This window comes from Trachinotus anak, unplaced genomic scaffold (assembly GCF_046630095.1).
Source record: "Trachinotus anak isolate AG129_WGS33_773 ecotype Australia unplaced genomic scaffold, CSIRO_AGI_Tana_v1 ptg000032l, whole genome shotgun sequence".
NCBI lineage: Eukaryota > Metazoa > Chordata > Actinopteri > Carangiformes > Carangidae > Trachinotus > Trachinotus anak.
Genome location: NW_027273883.1, coordinates 4640070 through 4657828, shown reverse-complemented (window position 1 = coordinate 4657828; position 17759 = coordinate 4640070). Strand labels below are relative to the sequence as shown.

Below are 17759 nucleotides of genomic sequence, written 5' to 3'. Positions count from 1 at the left end.
GAAATGAACGAGATGAACTGGCACAGAGGGCAGGGAGACAATGAGACACAGGTGCAACACATTAGGGCAGGAAGTGCAGGGACCTGGAAGACCGGGAAGGTATTCCCACTTTCTGTCTATGCTTAGCCCATATTCCTCATTATTGTCACTTTAAGTGCAGACACACAGCTATAACAACATGTCAGGTGTGCCTTGTGACAGAAATGTTGGAGAACCACTGAGCTAGACTAGCTAGTGTGCTAAAGAGCCCTCCTCTTCACCAACCTGAGCTTGAAGGTGAGACAGAGGCACTCCCATGCCCTGATGCATTTACTACCACAGCGACAGGTGATTCTCTCTCCACCTCCTCTAGCCTCACTTGCAACTCGTTGCCTCCTTCATTCTTTTGGTTTTCACAAATCTTCTTACATTCATAGTCTTAGCTGGCTATAGCCACCACCAGATGTCAACAGCAGCCCTTTCACTGTTGTGCTTTCCCCTGAGCTCACACAAAATGAATTTAGGGAGAATGTAAATTACATTTATGACATAAGAAGAGATCATTAACAAATTGAATGCTGCAAACAGACTTTATTAATTAGGCAACAACGGGGAGCCATCAATTACAAAATAAATGTGTCATTTTGTTATCCTATAGACTTGTCAGATAAAAAAATGGATATGTATATAAAAAAAAGCAAGCAAAAGAAAAAATCAACAATTTCTAACAACAACAACATATAATATACACACTCATAACAGATGAAAAGAGAATCTGATGAAATCAACATCCATTATCTCTGTTGTAACTATTTATTTATTCAATCATTCTATTGTTTTCTCCTAAACATTTCATAGCAGAGTGCTTACACATAAAACACAGAGAAAATGGATCGTTAAAAAGTCACCCCCCCCTCCTGAAAAGCTCCTCGCTGAAACTCCAGTGGTTTAACTTCTCACCTGGCTGCAGAGACATACAAGTGTATTCAAGTACCAGCTGTGACAGCATAGGTGGGTGTTGATGCAGGTGCAGCAGAACATGTTTCTGGCCACACACAGAGAGGGCAGCAAAACACTGCTTTTCAGTCTGGTGTTTGGTGACTTTAAAAAAGTTCCAGATACTTCATGTGAGTCTTTGCAAGAAGCTTAGGGAAGTTTACTGCATGTTTTGATTTAAAGTGAATCTAATGACAGAGTATTTGATCTACTTGATCTGGTCAACTAACTACATTAATTTTGCTTCCCTGCATTGTGCCTTTGTAGCTTGTAGAAAAACACAATCAAGAACAGTTTCCATCAGCTTCATCAGTGTCTTCCTCTTGTTTTCTGGGTTGAGTCACCCACCTCAGTTTGACGTCACTCTGTAAAGTCCTGAACCTTTCACCAAGCTGAGAGGGAATAAAGGTCAAATTAGAATCATTAGAATCATTTTGCAAATCTAGCTTCATCAAACAGAAACTGCTTCAAGTATAATTGTAGCATTTGACATACTGTACACAATAAACACTATTAATGTCATGTGTTATATTTGCCAGTGGAGCACAGCTTTAGTTGAGGACTGTTACTGTACTTGTAGGGAGTTATCAGAGTCAACAGTCAGAGCTGTTTTGACTGTTGTTCATATACAACATTTTTTTGCCTGAGGCTAAACTCCCAACTACCTTCCAATGTCCAAACTGTGGTGTCTGGAAATGACTGAGATCTGGTTTTGACATCTGGTGCTGTCAGTCTGATCCCTGAAATCTGACTACTGAGATCTAGCCCTTGAGGTCCGGGTTGTTGAGGTCTGATGTGTGAGATTTAGTTGTGTAGGGACAGGAGGGAGTTTTACCTGCTGGAGAATCTGGGCATTAATAGCTGGATCTGAAAGGTCAGCAACAGTCTGAATCTTCACCCTCACCACGGTCTTCTTCACTCCCAGGTCTAGTCAGTCCGACAAACATAAATCCACAAACCAAGGAGGGAAATATTATTGCATTGCAACAGAACAACATTTATAAGATTTATGTATATGTTTTCACCTTTATAGCACCAGAAGAAAAATGTTCTGTTGCAGTCGTAATCGTGCCAACTATGGTCTGCATTCTCAACCACACAGTGCTCAGTACCATCATAGTTATTTGGCTGTCCACTTTTCCAATTTCTGAAGGAGCTGTTGCTCTTGTCTGACCACCTCCATGGTACTCTGTACAAGCCAATCCACGCGTTATGTGATGACTTCACTGACATCACCTCTGCGTTTTCCTGAACAGTCTCGATCGTAGCCAGGTCAGTGTGGTTTGTTCTACAGTAAGTCTGGGCATCCTTCCATGACAGTTGAGTAGGAATTAAAGTATATGTTCTCTGGCCTGGAGCATTTGTATCTACAATAGAGGAAAAGTAAAGCCAGTGTGAGAAGTGCAGCATCATACTGCTGAGTGCACCCAAACAAACTTCAAACTTTCAGTCACAGAGGACAGCTTGGTTTTCGTTAAATCAGTGAACACAAAAGTTTTCTTACCATTGTAACAAACAAAAGGTAATTTACAGAAGCAGTTTTCATCAGCCCATGTTCCAACATCGAACATAAACACACAGAACTGATTTGCATCAATGTTATATGGCTCATTGGTGCTCCAGTTCTGGTACACCAATGAGCCATATAAACCATCAGTCACAGAGAACAGTTATCTGCTGCTTTTCAGCCTGGATTTCTTTAAAACAGTTAACAGAAAAAAAATTTCTTACCATCAAAGCAAACAAAATATTTTTCACTGGAACAAACTTCATCGAACCATTTTCCATTTCCATTCACATACACACAGGTCTCATTTTCTTGGGCATAATTTGGCTCAGAGGAGTTCCAGTTCTGGTAATCTGTTTCTGAGGGTTCACCAGTTGCTGACCACCTCCAGGAGTTTGAATCATTGCCCATCACTCCTTTCCAGGATTTCGGATCATCATTCAGTCCAATCCACATCGGCGATGTGTCTGAACTTGGTCTGTTTAACCTGCTTATATCATCGATACTTTCGATGGTCACCAGATCAGTGTGTTTCTCTCTGCAGTAACGCTGAGCGTCGGTCCAGGTCATCGACTGGTTGATGTAGTGGTACTCATAAAAGAGGGTTTGAGAGCAGGAAGTGAGGCCAAATCCTAAGGGTTGGTGATAGAGGACATATAGTTAGTTGTAAAATCTTGTTTGGAACGGTTGATCTGGATACTGTCTAAATGCTTTTTATTTAGTTTCCAGTTCTGTCTTAATGAGTCACATATGAGAAACTTTTCAAGAAAAATGTTTTTCAAAACTGAACAAGATTTTTAAATGAGACAACTCAAATGACAGCTGCAAGGGTTCCTGTATGTCTTGCAGCTATACTTAATACTCCTCTGACATTTTCTTTAAGACTTGAAATGACTTCACTGCCCAAATGAAATCTCTCTTACAAGCCTGTATGATTATACATGTGATCTGAAAACTAAAACCCCTCAACATGAAATGATGTAAAGCAATCAGAACTCTTACCAAAGACAACAAAAATCAACAGCTCTGTAGAGTCCATTTCTGATTTCACTGAAATTCATAGAAAGAAAAAAAGTAGAAGAACATCAGTGGGGAAAAAAGTATGAAGTATCAAGCATTTACCAGGACAGATGACAAAAAGCAACATTTTACATACAAATTACTTGGTATGTAACGTATGTAGGTGATCCACACTGGGAAAAGGTTAAATTGCACAATGTAAAAGGAAAGTTATAATATAATAATAATAATGATAATTATAGCACAAAAGGTAAACACTAAAAAAGTCACTTTAATTACTGATATAAGTAGGAGTAGTAATAATAATGATAATAATAATAATAATAACAAGTAAAGAGATAATATACTCACATGCAAAAAAAATCCAGCATTTGAAATTAACAAGAGCGAGAATGTCAGCAAAGAAATGTCCACTCTGCTCTCTGAGAAATAGCCTGTGCTGTGCTGCATTTTATCATGTTCATATTTGAATAACCAAATGAGGGAAATGTAACCCTTTACAATAAACTGATTACATAACAAAATGATCCATAAGACCAGTGATGTTGTGGGGATGGAGCTGGACTCTCTGGCGGCGGTGTCAGACAGGAGGATGCTGTTTTAGTTAGATACCATCCTGGACAACACCTCCCACCCACTCAATGAATTCCTCCACAATGCACCACAGAATGACACAAGCCATTCCTGCCTGTAGCCATAAAACTTTACAACTTGTCCCTTTATGCAAATTGATCTTCAGAGTCAATAGAAAGACCCTTGGACTTATTTCATTCTTTGAGTGCAATATTTCAATCCAGTGCAATATTTCAATCAGAATCAGAATCAGAATCAGAATCAGAATTCTGATTCTGATTCTGATTCTGATTTATGCAAATTGATCTTCAGAGTCAATAGAAAGACCCTTGGACTTATTTCATTCTTTGAGTGCAATATTTCAATCCAGTGCAATATTTCAATATCCCTATACTGACGAGTGCAATTTTAGACTGCAATTACCCAATGTATTATTGCGTTTATATTTATACTGCATATAATATAAGGACATATTTTTACATTTTATGTTTATATTTTTCTTCACTGTAACGTAACCTAATTTCCCGCTGGCCATCAATAAAATATTCTGATTCTGATTGTGATATAACCATGATGTTTGGTCATCAAAAAGTTTTTGATAATAATTATTCACACACATACATAAATGTATCTATTATTGGTGCGGGAACTTTGGTTGTTTTTGTTTTTGTTGTGGCTCTTTCAGTTGATGCTATAGCTGTAGCTGTGGTTGCTGTTACCTTTCACAGCGCTTCAGTGTTGTACAACCAGATACTCCGGGCAGGATTTGAACCTGTTAATTCCACCAGATGTAAAAGCTGTGTTAACAATATACACCCAGTCATTTGAGTTCACTGCACCTGAGCAGCCCCTGCATATAGTTAGTGGTACACCATTAAAAACAAGGAGGCCACATCCTTGATAATCATAACAGCCAAAACCAAAGTTATCAAAATCAGAATTTGAATCCTTTTTTTTGACAAGTAGATTTTCACAGAAGAGGAATTAGTTTTGGTATTTTTGTGCAAAACACTGCAGGTCAGATTACTAAAATATAAATAAAAGAAAAACAATAAAATAAAATAAAATATTTACAATAAAGATGTGAAAATATTGAATATATGCAAGACTGGAGACAGTAGATTCAATGAACAATCTTCACTCAGGAAACAGCTTCGGTACACAGGAAGGCAGTCCAACAAAGCAGCAGTACCAAATCTGCAGACTAAAGACACGGTTGGGAAACAGAAACAAGTCGTACACTGGCTCACTGGGAAAACTTCAAGAAAAGGTTGGACCGCTGACACAAAGTGAACAAGATGAACTGGCACAGAGGGCAGGGAACGCTGAGAGGTGAGTGAGTATCAAAATAAAACCGTCAACACAGATAACAGACATGAGAGAAGACGACATTGACGGTGCACTGAGTTAATGTCTGGTCTCACACTTGTGTTTCCCACATCAGGATGATGATCTCCATGATCTTACATTCATAGTCTTAGCTGGCTATAGCCACCACCAGATGCCAACAGCAGCCCTTTCACTGTTGTGCTTTCCCCTGAGCTCACACAAAATGAATTTAGGGAGAAAGTAAATTACATGTATGACATAAGAAGAGATCATTAACAAATTGAATGCTGCACACAGACTTTATTAATTACACAACAACGGGGAGCCATCAATTACAACATAAATGTGTCATTTTGTTATCCTATAGACTTCCTGTCAGACAAAATAATGGATATGTATATAAAAAAAAGCAAGCAAAAACTAAAATCAACAATTTCTATCAACAACATATAATATACACACTCACAACAGATGAAAAGAGAATCTGATGAAATCAATATCCATTATCTCTGTTGTAACTATTTATTTATTCAATCATTCTATTGTTTTCTCCTAAACATTTCATAGCAGAGTGCTTACACATAAAACACAGAGAAAATGGATCGTTAAAAAGTCACCCCCCCCCCCGAAAAGCTCCTCGCTGAAACTCCAGTGGTTTAACTTCTCACCTGGCTGCAGAGACATACAAGTGTATTCAAGTACCAGCTGTGACATCATAGGTGGGTGTTGATGCAGGTGTAGCAGAACATGTTTCTGGCCACACACAGAGAGGGCAGCAAAACACTGCTTTTCAGTCTGGTGTTTGGTGACTTTAAAAAAGTTCCAGATACTTCATGTGAGTCTTTGCAAGAAGCTTAGGGAAGTTTACTGCATGTTTTGATTTAAAGTGAATCTAATGACAGAGTATTTGATCTACTTGATCTGGTTAACAAAGTCAACTAACTACATTAATTTTGGTTCCCTGGATTGTGCCTTTGTAGCTTGTAGAAAAACACAATCAATAACAGTTTCCATCAGCTTCATCAGTGTCTTCCTCTTGTTTCCTGGGTTGAGTCACCCACCTCAGTTTGACGTCACTCTGTAAAGTCCTGAACCTTTCACCAAGCTGAGAGGGAATAAAGGCAACCAGAGGGAATAAAGGTCAAATTAGAATCATTAGAATCATTTTGGATAAAATAAAAAACAGAAACTGCTTCAAGTATAATTGTAGCATTTGACATACTGTACACAATAAACACTTTTAATGTCATGTGTTATATTTGCCAGTGGAGCACAGCTTTAGTTGAGGACTGTTACTGTACTTGTAGGGAGTTATCAGAGTCAACAGTCAGAGCTGTTTTGACTGTTGTTCATATACAACATTTTTTTGCCTGAGGCTAAACTCCCAACTACCTTCAAATGTCCAAACTGTGGTGTCTGGAAATGACCGAGATCTGGTTTTGACATCTGGTGCTGTCAGTCTGATCCCTGAAATCTGACTACTGAGATCTAGCTCTTGAGGTCCGGGTTGTTGAGGTCTGATGTGTGAGATTTAGTTGTGTAGGGACAGGAGGGAGTTTTACCTGCTGGAGAATCTGGGCATTAATAGCTGGATCTGAAAGGTCAGCAACAGTCTGAATCTTCACCCTCACATTCACCGTCTTCTTCACTCCCAGGTCTGGTCAGTCCAACAAACATAAATCCACAAACCAAGGAGGGAAATATTATTGCATTGTGAGAAAAAAAGTACAAAAGCATTTATGAGAATTATGCATATTTTTATCACCTTTATAGCAACAGAAGAAAAATTTTCTGTTGCAGTTGTAATCGTGCCAACTATGGTCTGCATTCTCAGCCACACAGTGCTGAGTACCATTGAAGTTACTTGGCTCTCCGTTATGCCAATTTCTGAAGGAGCTGTTGCTCTTGTCTGACCACCTCCATGGTACTCTGTACAAGCCAATCCATGCAGTATGTGTTGACTTCACTGACATCACCTCTGTGTTTTCCTGAACAGTCTCGATCGTAGCCAGGTCAGTATGGTTTGTTCTGCAGTAAGTCTGGGCATCCTTCCACGACTGTTGATCGGTAACTAAAGTATATGTTCTCTGGCCTGGAGCATTTGTTCCTACAATAGAGCAAAAGTAAAGCCAGTGTGAGAAGCACAGCAGCATTTGCGAGTGTTTGAAAACATACAACCTGGTCATGATTCGTCATGGACTTTGTCACAGAGGACCACTCAGTAAATGGGGAGAAAACATAGTTTTCTTTTGTTCTCTTCTTTTATCAACTACTTGTGAAACCTTTAATGAATGTTCCCAAGATTGTTGAAAGACAAGATAAACTCTGTATTATCCTCAGTAATGTTGGTTCGTGTATAAAAGACATGACAACGCAGAACTTGCTGTTCTCATAATGTAACTCACAAACTGGTATAAAAGACTGACACACACTGAGCTTGGTAAATCTTATGTACTTGACTGTGCTGTGACTCTGTCTGCTGAATTAAACTTGCAGAAAGACAAGTGTTGACTTTGTGCTTTATTTGTGACCAGAGTCCTCACAGGTAGAGACTGTGTTTTGAGGGTTCAGACTTGGTTTTAGGGTGAAAATTAGTTTTTGGTTAGAGGTAGTTCAGAAGTTAAGGTCAGGTATTTATTTATGATGACTAAGCTTAAGTTAGTGGACTAGGGGAGGAATTATGTCATAATGGAACAAGACTGTGTGTGTGTGTGTGTGTGTGTGTGTGTGTGTGTGTGTGTGTGTGTGTGTGTGTGTGCAGTCTGTCCCTGGCAGCAGAAACATGCTATAGTGATGTTAAAGGGGACTTTAGGGTGTGTCAGTACACTGTGACATCACTGAGGGGGGTTATTGCAGGTGCAATAAAACATACTGACCACACCCAAACAGATTTGAAACCATCAGCCACAGAGGACAGTTATCTGCTGCTTTTCAGCCTGGTTGTCTTTAAAATAGTTCACACAAAATTTTTCTTACCGTCAAAGCAAACAAAATAGTTTTCACTGGAACAAACTTCATCGAACCATTTTCCATTTCCATTCACATACACACAGGTCTCATCTCCTTGCGCATAATTTGGCTCAGAGGAGTTCCAGTTCTGGTAATCTGTTTCTGAGGGTTCACCAGTTGCTGACCACCTCCAGGAGTTTGAATCATTGCCCATCACTCCTTTCCAGGATTTCGGATCATCAGTCAGTCCAATCCACATCTGCGATGTGTCTGAACTTGTTCTGTTTAACTTGCTTATGTCATCAATACTTTTGATGGTCACCAGATCAGTGTGTTTCTCTCTGCAGTAACGCTGAGCGTCGGTCCAGGTCATCTGCTGGTTGATGTAGTGGTACTCATAAAAGCGGGTTTGAGAGCAGGAAGTGAGGCCAAATCCTAAGGGTTGGTGATAGAGGACATATTTAGTTGTAAAATCTTGTTTGGAATGGTTGATCTGGATACTGTCTAAAGGCTTTTTATTTAGTTTCCAGTCCTGTCTTAATGAGTCACATATGAGAAACTTTTCAAGAAAAATGTTTTTCAAAACTGAAGAAGATTTTGAAATGAGACAACTCAAATGGCAGCTGCAAGGGTTCCTGTATGTTTTGCAGCTATACTTAATACTCCTCTGACATTTTCTGTAAGACTTGAAATGACTTCACTGCCCAAATGAAATCTCTCTTACAAGCCTGTATGATGATACATGTGATCTGAAAACTAAAACCCATCAACATGAAATGATGTAAAGCAATCAGAACTCTTACCAAAGACAACAAAAATCAACAGCTCTGTAGAGTCCATTTCTGATTTCACTGAAATTCATGGAAAGAAAAAAAGTAGAAGAACATCAGTGGGGAAAAAAGTATGAAGTATCAAGCATTTACCAGGACAGATGACAAAAAGCAACATTTTACATACAAATTACTTGGTATGTAACGTATGTAGGTGATCCACACTGGGAAAAGGTTAAATTGCACAATGTAAAAGGAAAGTTATAATATAATAATAATAATGATAATTATAGCACAAAAGGTAAACACTAAAAAAGTCACTTTAATTACTGATATAAGTAGGAGTAGTAATAATAATGATAATAATAATAATAATAACAAGTAAAGACATAATATAGTAGAAGTAGAAGAACACCAGTGGGAGCAAAGTATGAAGTATCAAGCATTTACCAGGACAGATGACATTGAAGAAATAATCCACTTTAATCCATAAATAAAAGACACGTTACATTTTGAACAAGCTTGACTGTGATTTTAGACTTGGTCTGAGATTTATAAAATATGATTAATACATTTATTTATTTACTGATATTAGTAATAATAATAATAATAACTAAGAGTAAATAGAAAATATACTCACATGCAAAAAATCCAGGATTTGAATTTAACCAGAGCTAGAATGTCTGCATGAAAGTGTCTGCTCCCCTCTCTGAGATATATCCTGTGCTGCCCTGCATTTTGTCGTACTCATATTTAAATAACCAAATGAGGAAAACCTAATCTATTAATTCAAGCAGATGTTAAAGCGATGTTACCATTGTGTTATCTTTTTTTCCATTTGTTTTTTACTAATTGAGGTTTGATTGATTGATTGATTGATTGAGAAATGGAAAATTTGTGCCACCACCACCACTTGTGGATAGAAACACACCTGAATGTACATTTTCTTATCCTGATTTCCTCTGAATTTTGTAGAAATATGCACTACATATGGATGGAAACTCATTCTTTTGGCTACCAAGTATCTCTCTTATCTCTGAGCTGAGAGGCTAAAGTTTAGTGCATCTTTCCTTAGTGGTTTGTTTCTCTAAACTGTGCTGTAAAAAAGCATGAGGGAAAGGTTTAGGGATTTGTTATTTCTGCAAATGAAACACAGCTTTCCTTTGTTATTTTACTTGATAGCATCTGAGATGTCTTTCACTATTTTTCATCCTATGCATTTGCATAGGATGCAAATGCAAGACTAGAGACACTCAGTAGTTTCAATGAAAGAAAAACAGCTTCAGTACACAGGAAGGCAATGAAGAAATGAACGAGATGATCTGGCACAGAGGGCAGGGAGACAATGAGACACAGGTGCAACACATTAGGGCAGGAAGTGCAGGGACCTGGAAGACTGGGAAGGTATTCCCACTTTCTGTCTATGCTTAGCCCATATTCCTCATTATTGTCACTTTAAGTGCAGACACACAGCTATAACAACATGTCAGGTGTGCCTTGCGACAGAAATGTTGGAGAACCACTGAGCTAGACTAGCTAGCGTCCTAAGGAGCCCTCCTCTTCACCAACCTGAGCTTGAAGGTGAGACAGAGGCACTCTCTTGCCCTGATGCATTTACTACCACTATTTGCTAGTGGAGCACAGCTTTAGTTGAGGACTGTTACTGTACTTCTAGGGAGTTATCAGAGTCAACAGTCAGAGCTGTTTTGACTGTTACTCATATAGAACTTTTTTTTTCTTTTGCCTGAGGCTAAACTCCCAACTACTGTCCAATGTCCAAACTGTGGTGTCTGGCAGAAATACTTGAAACATGAGTTAACAATCAACTTAAGACCTTACTAACTAAATATTCTGTGTTAAGCCCTTGTAAGTCTGGATTCAGGGCCAACCATGGCAGCATCTCTGCAACATCCTTAATTTTCAATGATATAGTGACTGCGGTGGATGAAAAGAAGCATTGTGCTGTCTTGTTCATTGACTTGTCAAAAGCTTTTGATTTAGTTGACCATGCCCTGCTTCTACAGAAACTACTGAATCTTGGTTGTGACTGGACTGCTTAAAGATAGTTCCAACACTACCTATCTGACAGACAGCAATGTGTAAAAGCAGGTAACATTCAGTCAACGTTCTTGCCAACAACAAAAGGGGTCCCACAGGGTTCAATTTAAGGGCCAGCCCTGTTTACACTCTAAATTAAGGATATTATAGTCAATAATTAATTGTAATGTTCATTTGTATGCAGATGACACCATTCTGTATTGCTGGGTAGATTCCATACAATTGTCTGTTGAGAATCTCCAACAGTTTTTCAATACTTTTCAAGAGGCACTCACCGAACTTAAACTTGTGTTAAACCCTTACAAAACAAAATATATGCTGTTTTTCGAAAAGCTAAGAAAATTGATCCTGGCAGAATTCAGATTAGCACTTTACATGGCACAGAAATTGCAAGAGTCCCTCATTATAAATATTTAGGCATCTGGAAAAATGATAAAGTCCAGTACTCATCATTGCACTCTGTATGACACGCTATGAGACGAGATCACCACTGGTATATATTCATTTATAAAGCGCTACTAAATAAATTGCCAAACTATCATTCATGAATCTCAATATTGGAACTCATCAAACCTGCTCTCAGGACTGGATCACGCTGCATGTTCCTCGGGTCACCTCTGACTTTGGAAAGGTGGCTTTTAGATTTTTGTGCTCCAGATTCATGGAATACTCTACTCTGAATATTGATTTCCTGAAAACATTGGGACAGTTCAGAAATATGATTCTTAATCTTTAAAATCGTAACGTTTTTGAATGTCATTGTTTTATTAGGAACTTATTTGTATTCAGATTTTTTGCTTTGTTTCTGCTTTTGTAATCTCGGCATCATTGAAAATGAGGGTCAACCCTCAATGTATCTCCAAGAAATAAATAAAGGTTGATGATGATGATGATGATGATGATGACGACTATGAAAGTCTGATTCCTGAGATCTGGTTGTAAGGGTCTGTAACCTGACCTGATTACTGAGATCTGGTTTTGACATCTGGTCTGATCCCTGAAATCTGACTACTGAGATCTAGCCCTTGAGGTCAGGATCGTTGAGGTCTGATTCCTGAGATGTAATACTGATGATGTCTCATGTCTGATTCTGAACTCCGATAGACATTAATAGATTTGGGAGACTCTAAGAGATTTTGAGGTCTGATCCTGGGAACTGATCCTAGAATCTGATGCCTAAGATTTGGTTGTGAGGTCTGATGTCTGTGATCTGAACCCTGAGGTCTGATTCTGAGCACCTCTGTCTGATTCTTGAGGTCTGGCTATGCCAGAGATCATCCTTAAAGTCTGATGTTGAATTCTGAGCCTCAGAACTGGTCATAAGGTTATAAACCTCAGGTCTGATGCTGAGGCCTGATGCCTGAGAGCTGATGCTTCAGGTCTGAGGTCTGATTGTGAGATGCTGAGGTCTGATCAGTCAGACAGAAGTTCTGATGTCTGAGATTTAGTTGTGTAGTGACAGGAGGGAGTTTTACCTGCTGGAGAATCTGGGCATTAATAGCTGGATCTGAAAGGTCAGCAACAGTGTGAATCTTCACCCTCACCATGGTCTTCTTCACTCCCAGGTCCGGTCAGTCCAACAAACATATATCCACAAACCAAGGAGGGAAATATTATTGCATTGTGAGAAAAAAGTACAAAAGCATTTATTATATATTTTTATCACCTTTAAAGCACCAGAAGAAATATCTTTGGTTGCATCTGGAATCGTGCCAACTATGGTCTACATTCACAGCCACACAGTGCTCAGTACCATCGAAGTTATTTGGCTCTCCGATTTGCCAATTTCTGAAGGAGCTGCTGCTCTTGTCTGACCACCTCCATGGTACTCTGTACAAGCCAATCCACGCTTTATGTGATGACATCACTGACATCACCTCTGTGTTTTCCTGAGCAGTCTCGATCGTAGCCAGGTCAGTGTGGTATGTTCTGCAGTAAGTCTGACAGTTGATTGGTAACTAAAGTATATGTTCTCTGGCCTGAAGGATTTGTTTCTACAATAGAGCAAAAGTAAAGCCAGTGTGAGAAGCACAGCAGCATTTGCAAGTGTTGGAAAACATACAAACTGGTCATGATTCATCATGGACTTTGTCACAGAGGACCACTCAGTAAATGGGGAGAAAACATAGTTTTCTTTTGTTCTCTTCTTTTATCAACTACTTGTGAAACCTTTAATGAATGTTCCCAAGATTGTTGAAAGACAAGATAAACTCTGTATTATCCTCAGTAATGTTGGTTCGTGTATAAAAGACATGACAACGCAGAACTTGCTGTTCTCATAATGTAACTCACAAACTGGTATAAAAGACTGACACACACTGAGCTTGGTAAATCTTATGTACTTGACTGTGCTGTGACTCTGTCTGCTGAATTAAACTTGCAGAAAGACAAGTGTTGACTTTGTGCTTTATTAAATAGAAATTGTGACCAGAGTCCTCACAGGTAGAGACTGTGTTTTGAGGGTTCAGACTTGGTTTTAGGGTCAAAATTAGTTTTTGGTTAGAGGTAGTTCAAAAGTTAGGTCAGGTATTTATTTGTGATGACGAAGCTTAAGTTAGTGGACTAGGAGAGAATTATGACATAATGGAACAAGACTGTGTGTGTGTGTGTGCAGTCTGTCCCTGGCAGCAAAAACAAATAGGTTGAGGACCAACTCAGCAGCCACAGAGAAACTTCTCTCCAGTGGTTGAATTTCTCACCTTGGTATAGTGATGTTAAAGGGGACTTTAGGGTGTGTCAGTACACTGTGACATCACTGAGGGGGGTTATTGCAGGTGCAATAAAACATACTGACCACACCCAAACAGATTTGAAACCATCAGCCACAGAGGACAGTTATCTGCTGCTTTTCAGCCTGTTTTTCTTTAAAATAGTTCACACAAAAATTTTCTTACCATCAAAGCAAACAAAATAGTTTTCACTGGAACAAACTTCATCGAACCATTTTCCATTTCCATTCACATACACACAGGTCTCATCTCCTTGGGCATAATTTGGCTCAGAGGAGTTCCAGTTCTGGTAATCTGTTTCTGAGGGTTCACCAGTTGCTGACCACCTCCAGGAGTTTGAATCATTGCCCACCACTCCCTTCCAGGATTTCGGATCATCATTCAGTCCAATCCACATCATCGATGTGTCTGAACTTGGTCTCTTTAACCTGCTTAAATCATCGATACTTTCGATGGTCACCAGATCAGTGTGTTTCTCTCTGCAGTAACGCTGAGCGTCGGTCCAGGTCATCGACTGGTTGATGTAGTGGTACTCATAAAAGCGGGTTTGAGAGCAGGAAGTGAGGCCAAATCCTAAGGGTTGGTGATAGAGAACATATAGTTAGTTGTAAAATCATGTTTGGAATGGTTGATCTGGATACTGTCTAAAGGCTTTTTATTTAGTTTCCAGTCCTGTCTTAATGAGTCACATATGAGAAACTTTTCAAGAAAAATGTTTTTTAAAACTGAAAAAGATTTTTAAATGACACAACTCAAATGACAGCTGCAAGGGTTCCTGTATTTCTTGCAGCTATACTTAATACTCCTCTGACATTTTTTGAAAGACTTGAAATGACTTCACTGCCCAAATGAAATCTCTCTTACAAGCCTGTATGATGATACATGAGAGCTGAAAACTAAAACCCATCAACATGAAATGATGTAAAGCAATCAGAACTCTTACCAAAGACAACAAAAATCAACAGCTCTGTAGAGTCCATTTCTGATTTCACTGAAATTCATGGAAAGAAAAAAAGTAGAAGAACATCAGTGGGAGCAAAGTATGAAGTATCAAGCATTTACCAGGACAGATGACATTGAAGAAATAATCCACTTTAATCCATAAATAAAAGACACGTTACATTTTGAACAAGCTTGACTATGATTTTAGACTTGGTCTGAGATTTATAAAATATGATTAATACATTTATTTATTTACTGATATTAGTAATAATAATAATAATAATAATAACTAAGAGTAAATAGAAAATATACTCACATGCAAAAAATCCAGGATTTGAATTTAACCAGAGCTAGAATGTCTGCATGAAAGTGTCTGCTCCCCTCTCTGAGATATATCCTGCGCTGCCCTGCATTTTGTCGTACTCATATTTAAATAACCAAATGAGGAAAACCTAATCTATTAATTCAAGCAGATGTTAAAGCTATGTTACCATTGTGTTATCATTTCAGTGCACTGCACCTGCGTAACCCCTACATGAAGTTAGTGTTCAACACACAGAAAAGCCACATTTCTGTATTTTCACCGATTGAGATTTGATTGATTGATTGATTGATTGATTGATTGATTGATTGATTGATTGATTGATTGATTGAGAAATGGAAAATTTGTGCCACCACCACCACTTGTGGATGGAAACACACCTGAATGTGCATTTTCTTGTCCTGATTTCCTCTGATATTTGTAGAAATATGCACTACATATGGATGGAAACTCATTCTTTTGGCTACCAAGTATCTCTCTTATCTCTGAGCAGAGAGGCTAAAGTTTAGTGCATCTATCATAAGTGGTTTGTTAATCTAAACTGTGCTGTAAAAAAGCATGAGGGAAAGGTTTAAAAGTTGTTATTTCTGCAAATGAAACACAGCTTTCCTTTGTTATTTTACTTGATAGCATCTGAGATGTCTTTCACTATTTTTCTTTAAAGCCATTTAGTTGTTGTTATGTCTGATCTGAGGTCTGACACCAATATCAATTCACTGTGCTTCTGTAAGGATGATTGCACCATTCTTGTATTGGATGTGTATATATTATTATGATTATTATTATTTATGACTTATTATTATGATTTTCCTTGAAGTGACATCAAAATGGCTTGAAGACTTTGGGGTCACACTGGGACATTGGCTGGACCATAGTAAAAAACACTGAGCTGTAAATCTGGCCATGTCGTATTTAATTCTGCAGAATGTGCATTTCATACATACCTTTAAAGGTAACCTGTGGAGTTTTTGACCTCCTGTTGTTTTTTTAATGGGTCTCCACTTGGGTTGTCTTGAATGCAGGTGACATGATAAATATTCCTGCCAATGCTTGCCAATGTAAACATGAACAGATTAGAATCTGATTTACTGTTGAAACATACTAATTTATTCCAATCACATTTTGTATGAGCAATACCAAAAGGACAAACATGCAGAGAAAAGATTCATTTGTATCATCAGTGAAGTATTAAGAAATGCCTTAATTCTGGTGCAGAATTTATTGTCAAAGCACACTGATATTCCAAATAACTAACTAATGCCCTGAAGGTTGGAACTGCAACTGTGTACAAACTCTTATCACCTAGATCTGTAGATAAACATCTGCTAACACAATGAGACGATGTGTAACAGTTCTGTTCTGCTGTTTTTTTTTTGTCAGGCTCATATTTTAATAAACAAATGAGGAAAATGACAAAAAATGTCACATTGGTTGCTACGTGATGATAACCAACCAAACAATGATTGTTTGATGGCTGAATAATGTGAAAAGTAAAATGTTTTGTCACTTTTTTCAATAATTTAATGTTAGTGGTCTGTTATTTTAAGCTCAACATCTCCTAACACTCATACATTTCCAGGTAAAAGTCAGATGCTGTTGTTTTGTGAGAAGCTCATTTTCATGTGCAAATGAGGAATCAGACAATGGTCCTGCAATAGTGTTGGTTTCATCATGAATTACAAAGCACAATAGTTTTGACCGTGCAAAGCTTGTGCTCGGTCAGAGCCCACCAGAGCTGATCTCTGTGTCCTGACATTCAAATGGCATCATCAGCTCCACCTCCTTCACTATCATGGTGTTTCCAACGATACTTTTGGCTTCAAACATCCTCTTTCAGACACTGTCTCATGTTGACCAAGAAAAAGAGTTTTCAGGGGCTTTAAGTGGACTGACTGGACACTACTGACCTTGGTAATGGCAGGTCTCTTTCCAGTCTTCCTTTTTTCTGGCAAACCTCTAAAGAAGATGGTTTTTAATTAACTAACTATATGATTATGTGAATAACAACAGTGTGTTGAAAATGTTGTGGTTATTGGGCCAGCCTCAGCACAGAAACCACTACAGAAGGTAATAAGTTGCCTGACAATTACTGTTGATGCCAAAAAAGTGTTTGAGTTGTCATTCTTTCAGATATAAGGGATGTTGTAGGGAGAATGAATCATTTTAAGAAAAAGTATTCGGTAACTGAAAAGATGGGCAACATTAAATATGAGAAAAATCAAAGGTGCATTATTTTTTTTGGTTTTTTTATATTTTAAATATGTTATTTTACCAATGAAATTTAATAATTATATTAAGTTTGGATTGTTAAATCCCAAGGGGTGTATACAGCAAATGGGGCAAAAATGTATCATTTTTATGGTAAGGTAATGTCCAATTTAATAGGAGAACGTCTCTGCCAGACCTTTAGCATTTTTAAATGTTTTTTCTGTGCATCAGTTATAGCATAGAAGAAACTCTCAGATGGGCCAGTAGATCTTCAGAAGTGTCTGCAACACTTTTCTATAACTTGTTAAACTATAAGTTCCAACATTACTAAACTATGGTTCAAGAATCAAAGTAGACACTGAGACAATAAGAGTCCA

At 38.2% G+C, this 17759-nt stretch overlaps 1 protein-coding gene across 1 annotated transcript; it reads right to left on the bottom strand.

The window, feature by feature from the left end:
- Positions 1-601: 601 nt before the first annotated feature.
- LOC139612894 (macrophage mannose receptor 1-like) lies at positions 602-15427 on the bottom strand. Its single transcript, XM_071469037.1, has 14 exons — positions 15169-15427; positions 14854-14901; positions 12657-14483; positions 9157-9204; positions 8381-8788; positions 7170-7511; positions 6967-7061; positions 6410-6509; positions 3854-3946; positions 3485-3532; positions 2707-3114; positions 2001-2342; positions 1811-1902; positions 602-1367 (listed from the first exon to the last, which is right to left on the bottom strand). Exons 4-14 carry the CDS (start codon positions 9191-9193, stop codon positions 1260-1262), a joined length of 2073 nt encoding a protein of 690 aa, XP_071325138.1. The 5' UTR covers positions 9194-9204; positions 12657-14483; positions 14854-14901; positions 15169-15427; the 3' UTR covers positions 602-1259.
- Between the last annotated feature and the right edge of the window lie 2332 nt (positions 15428-17759).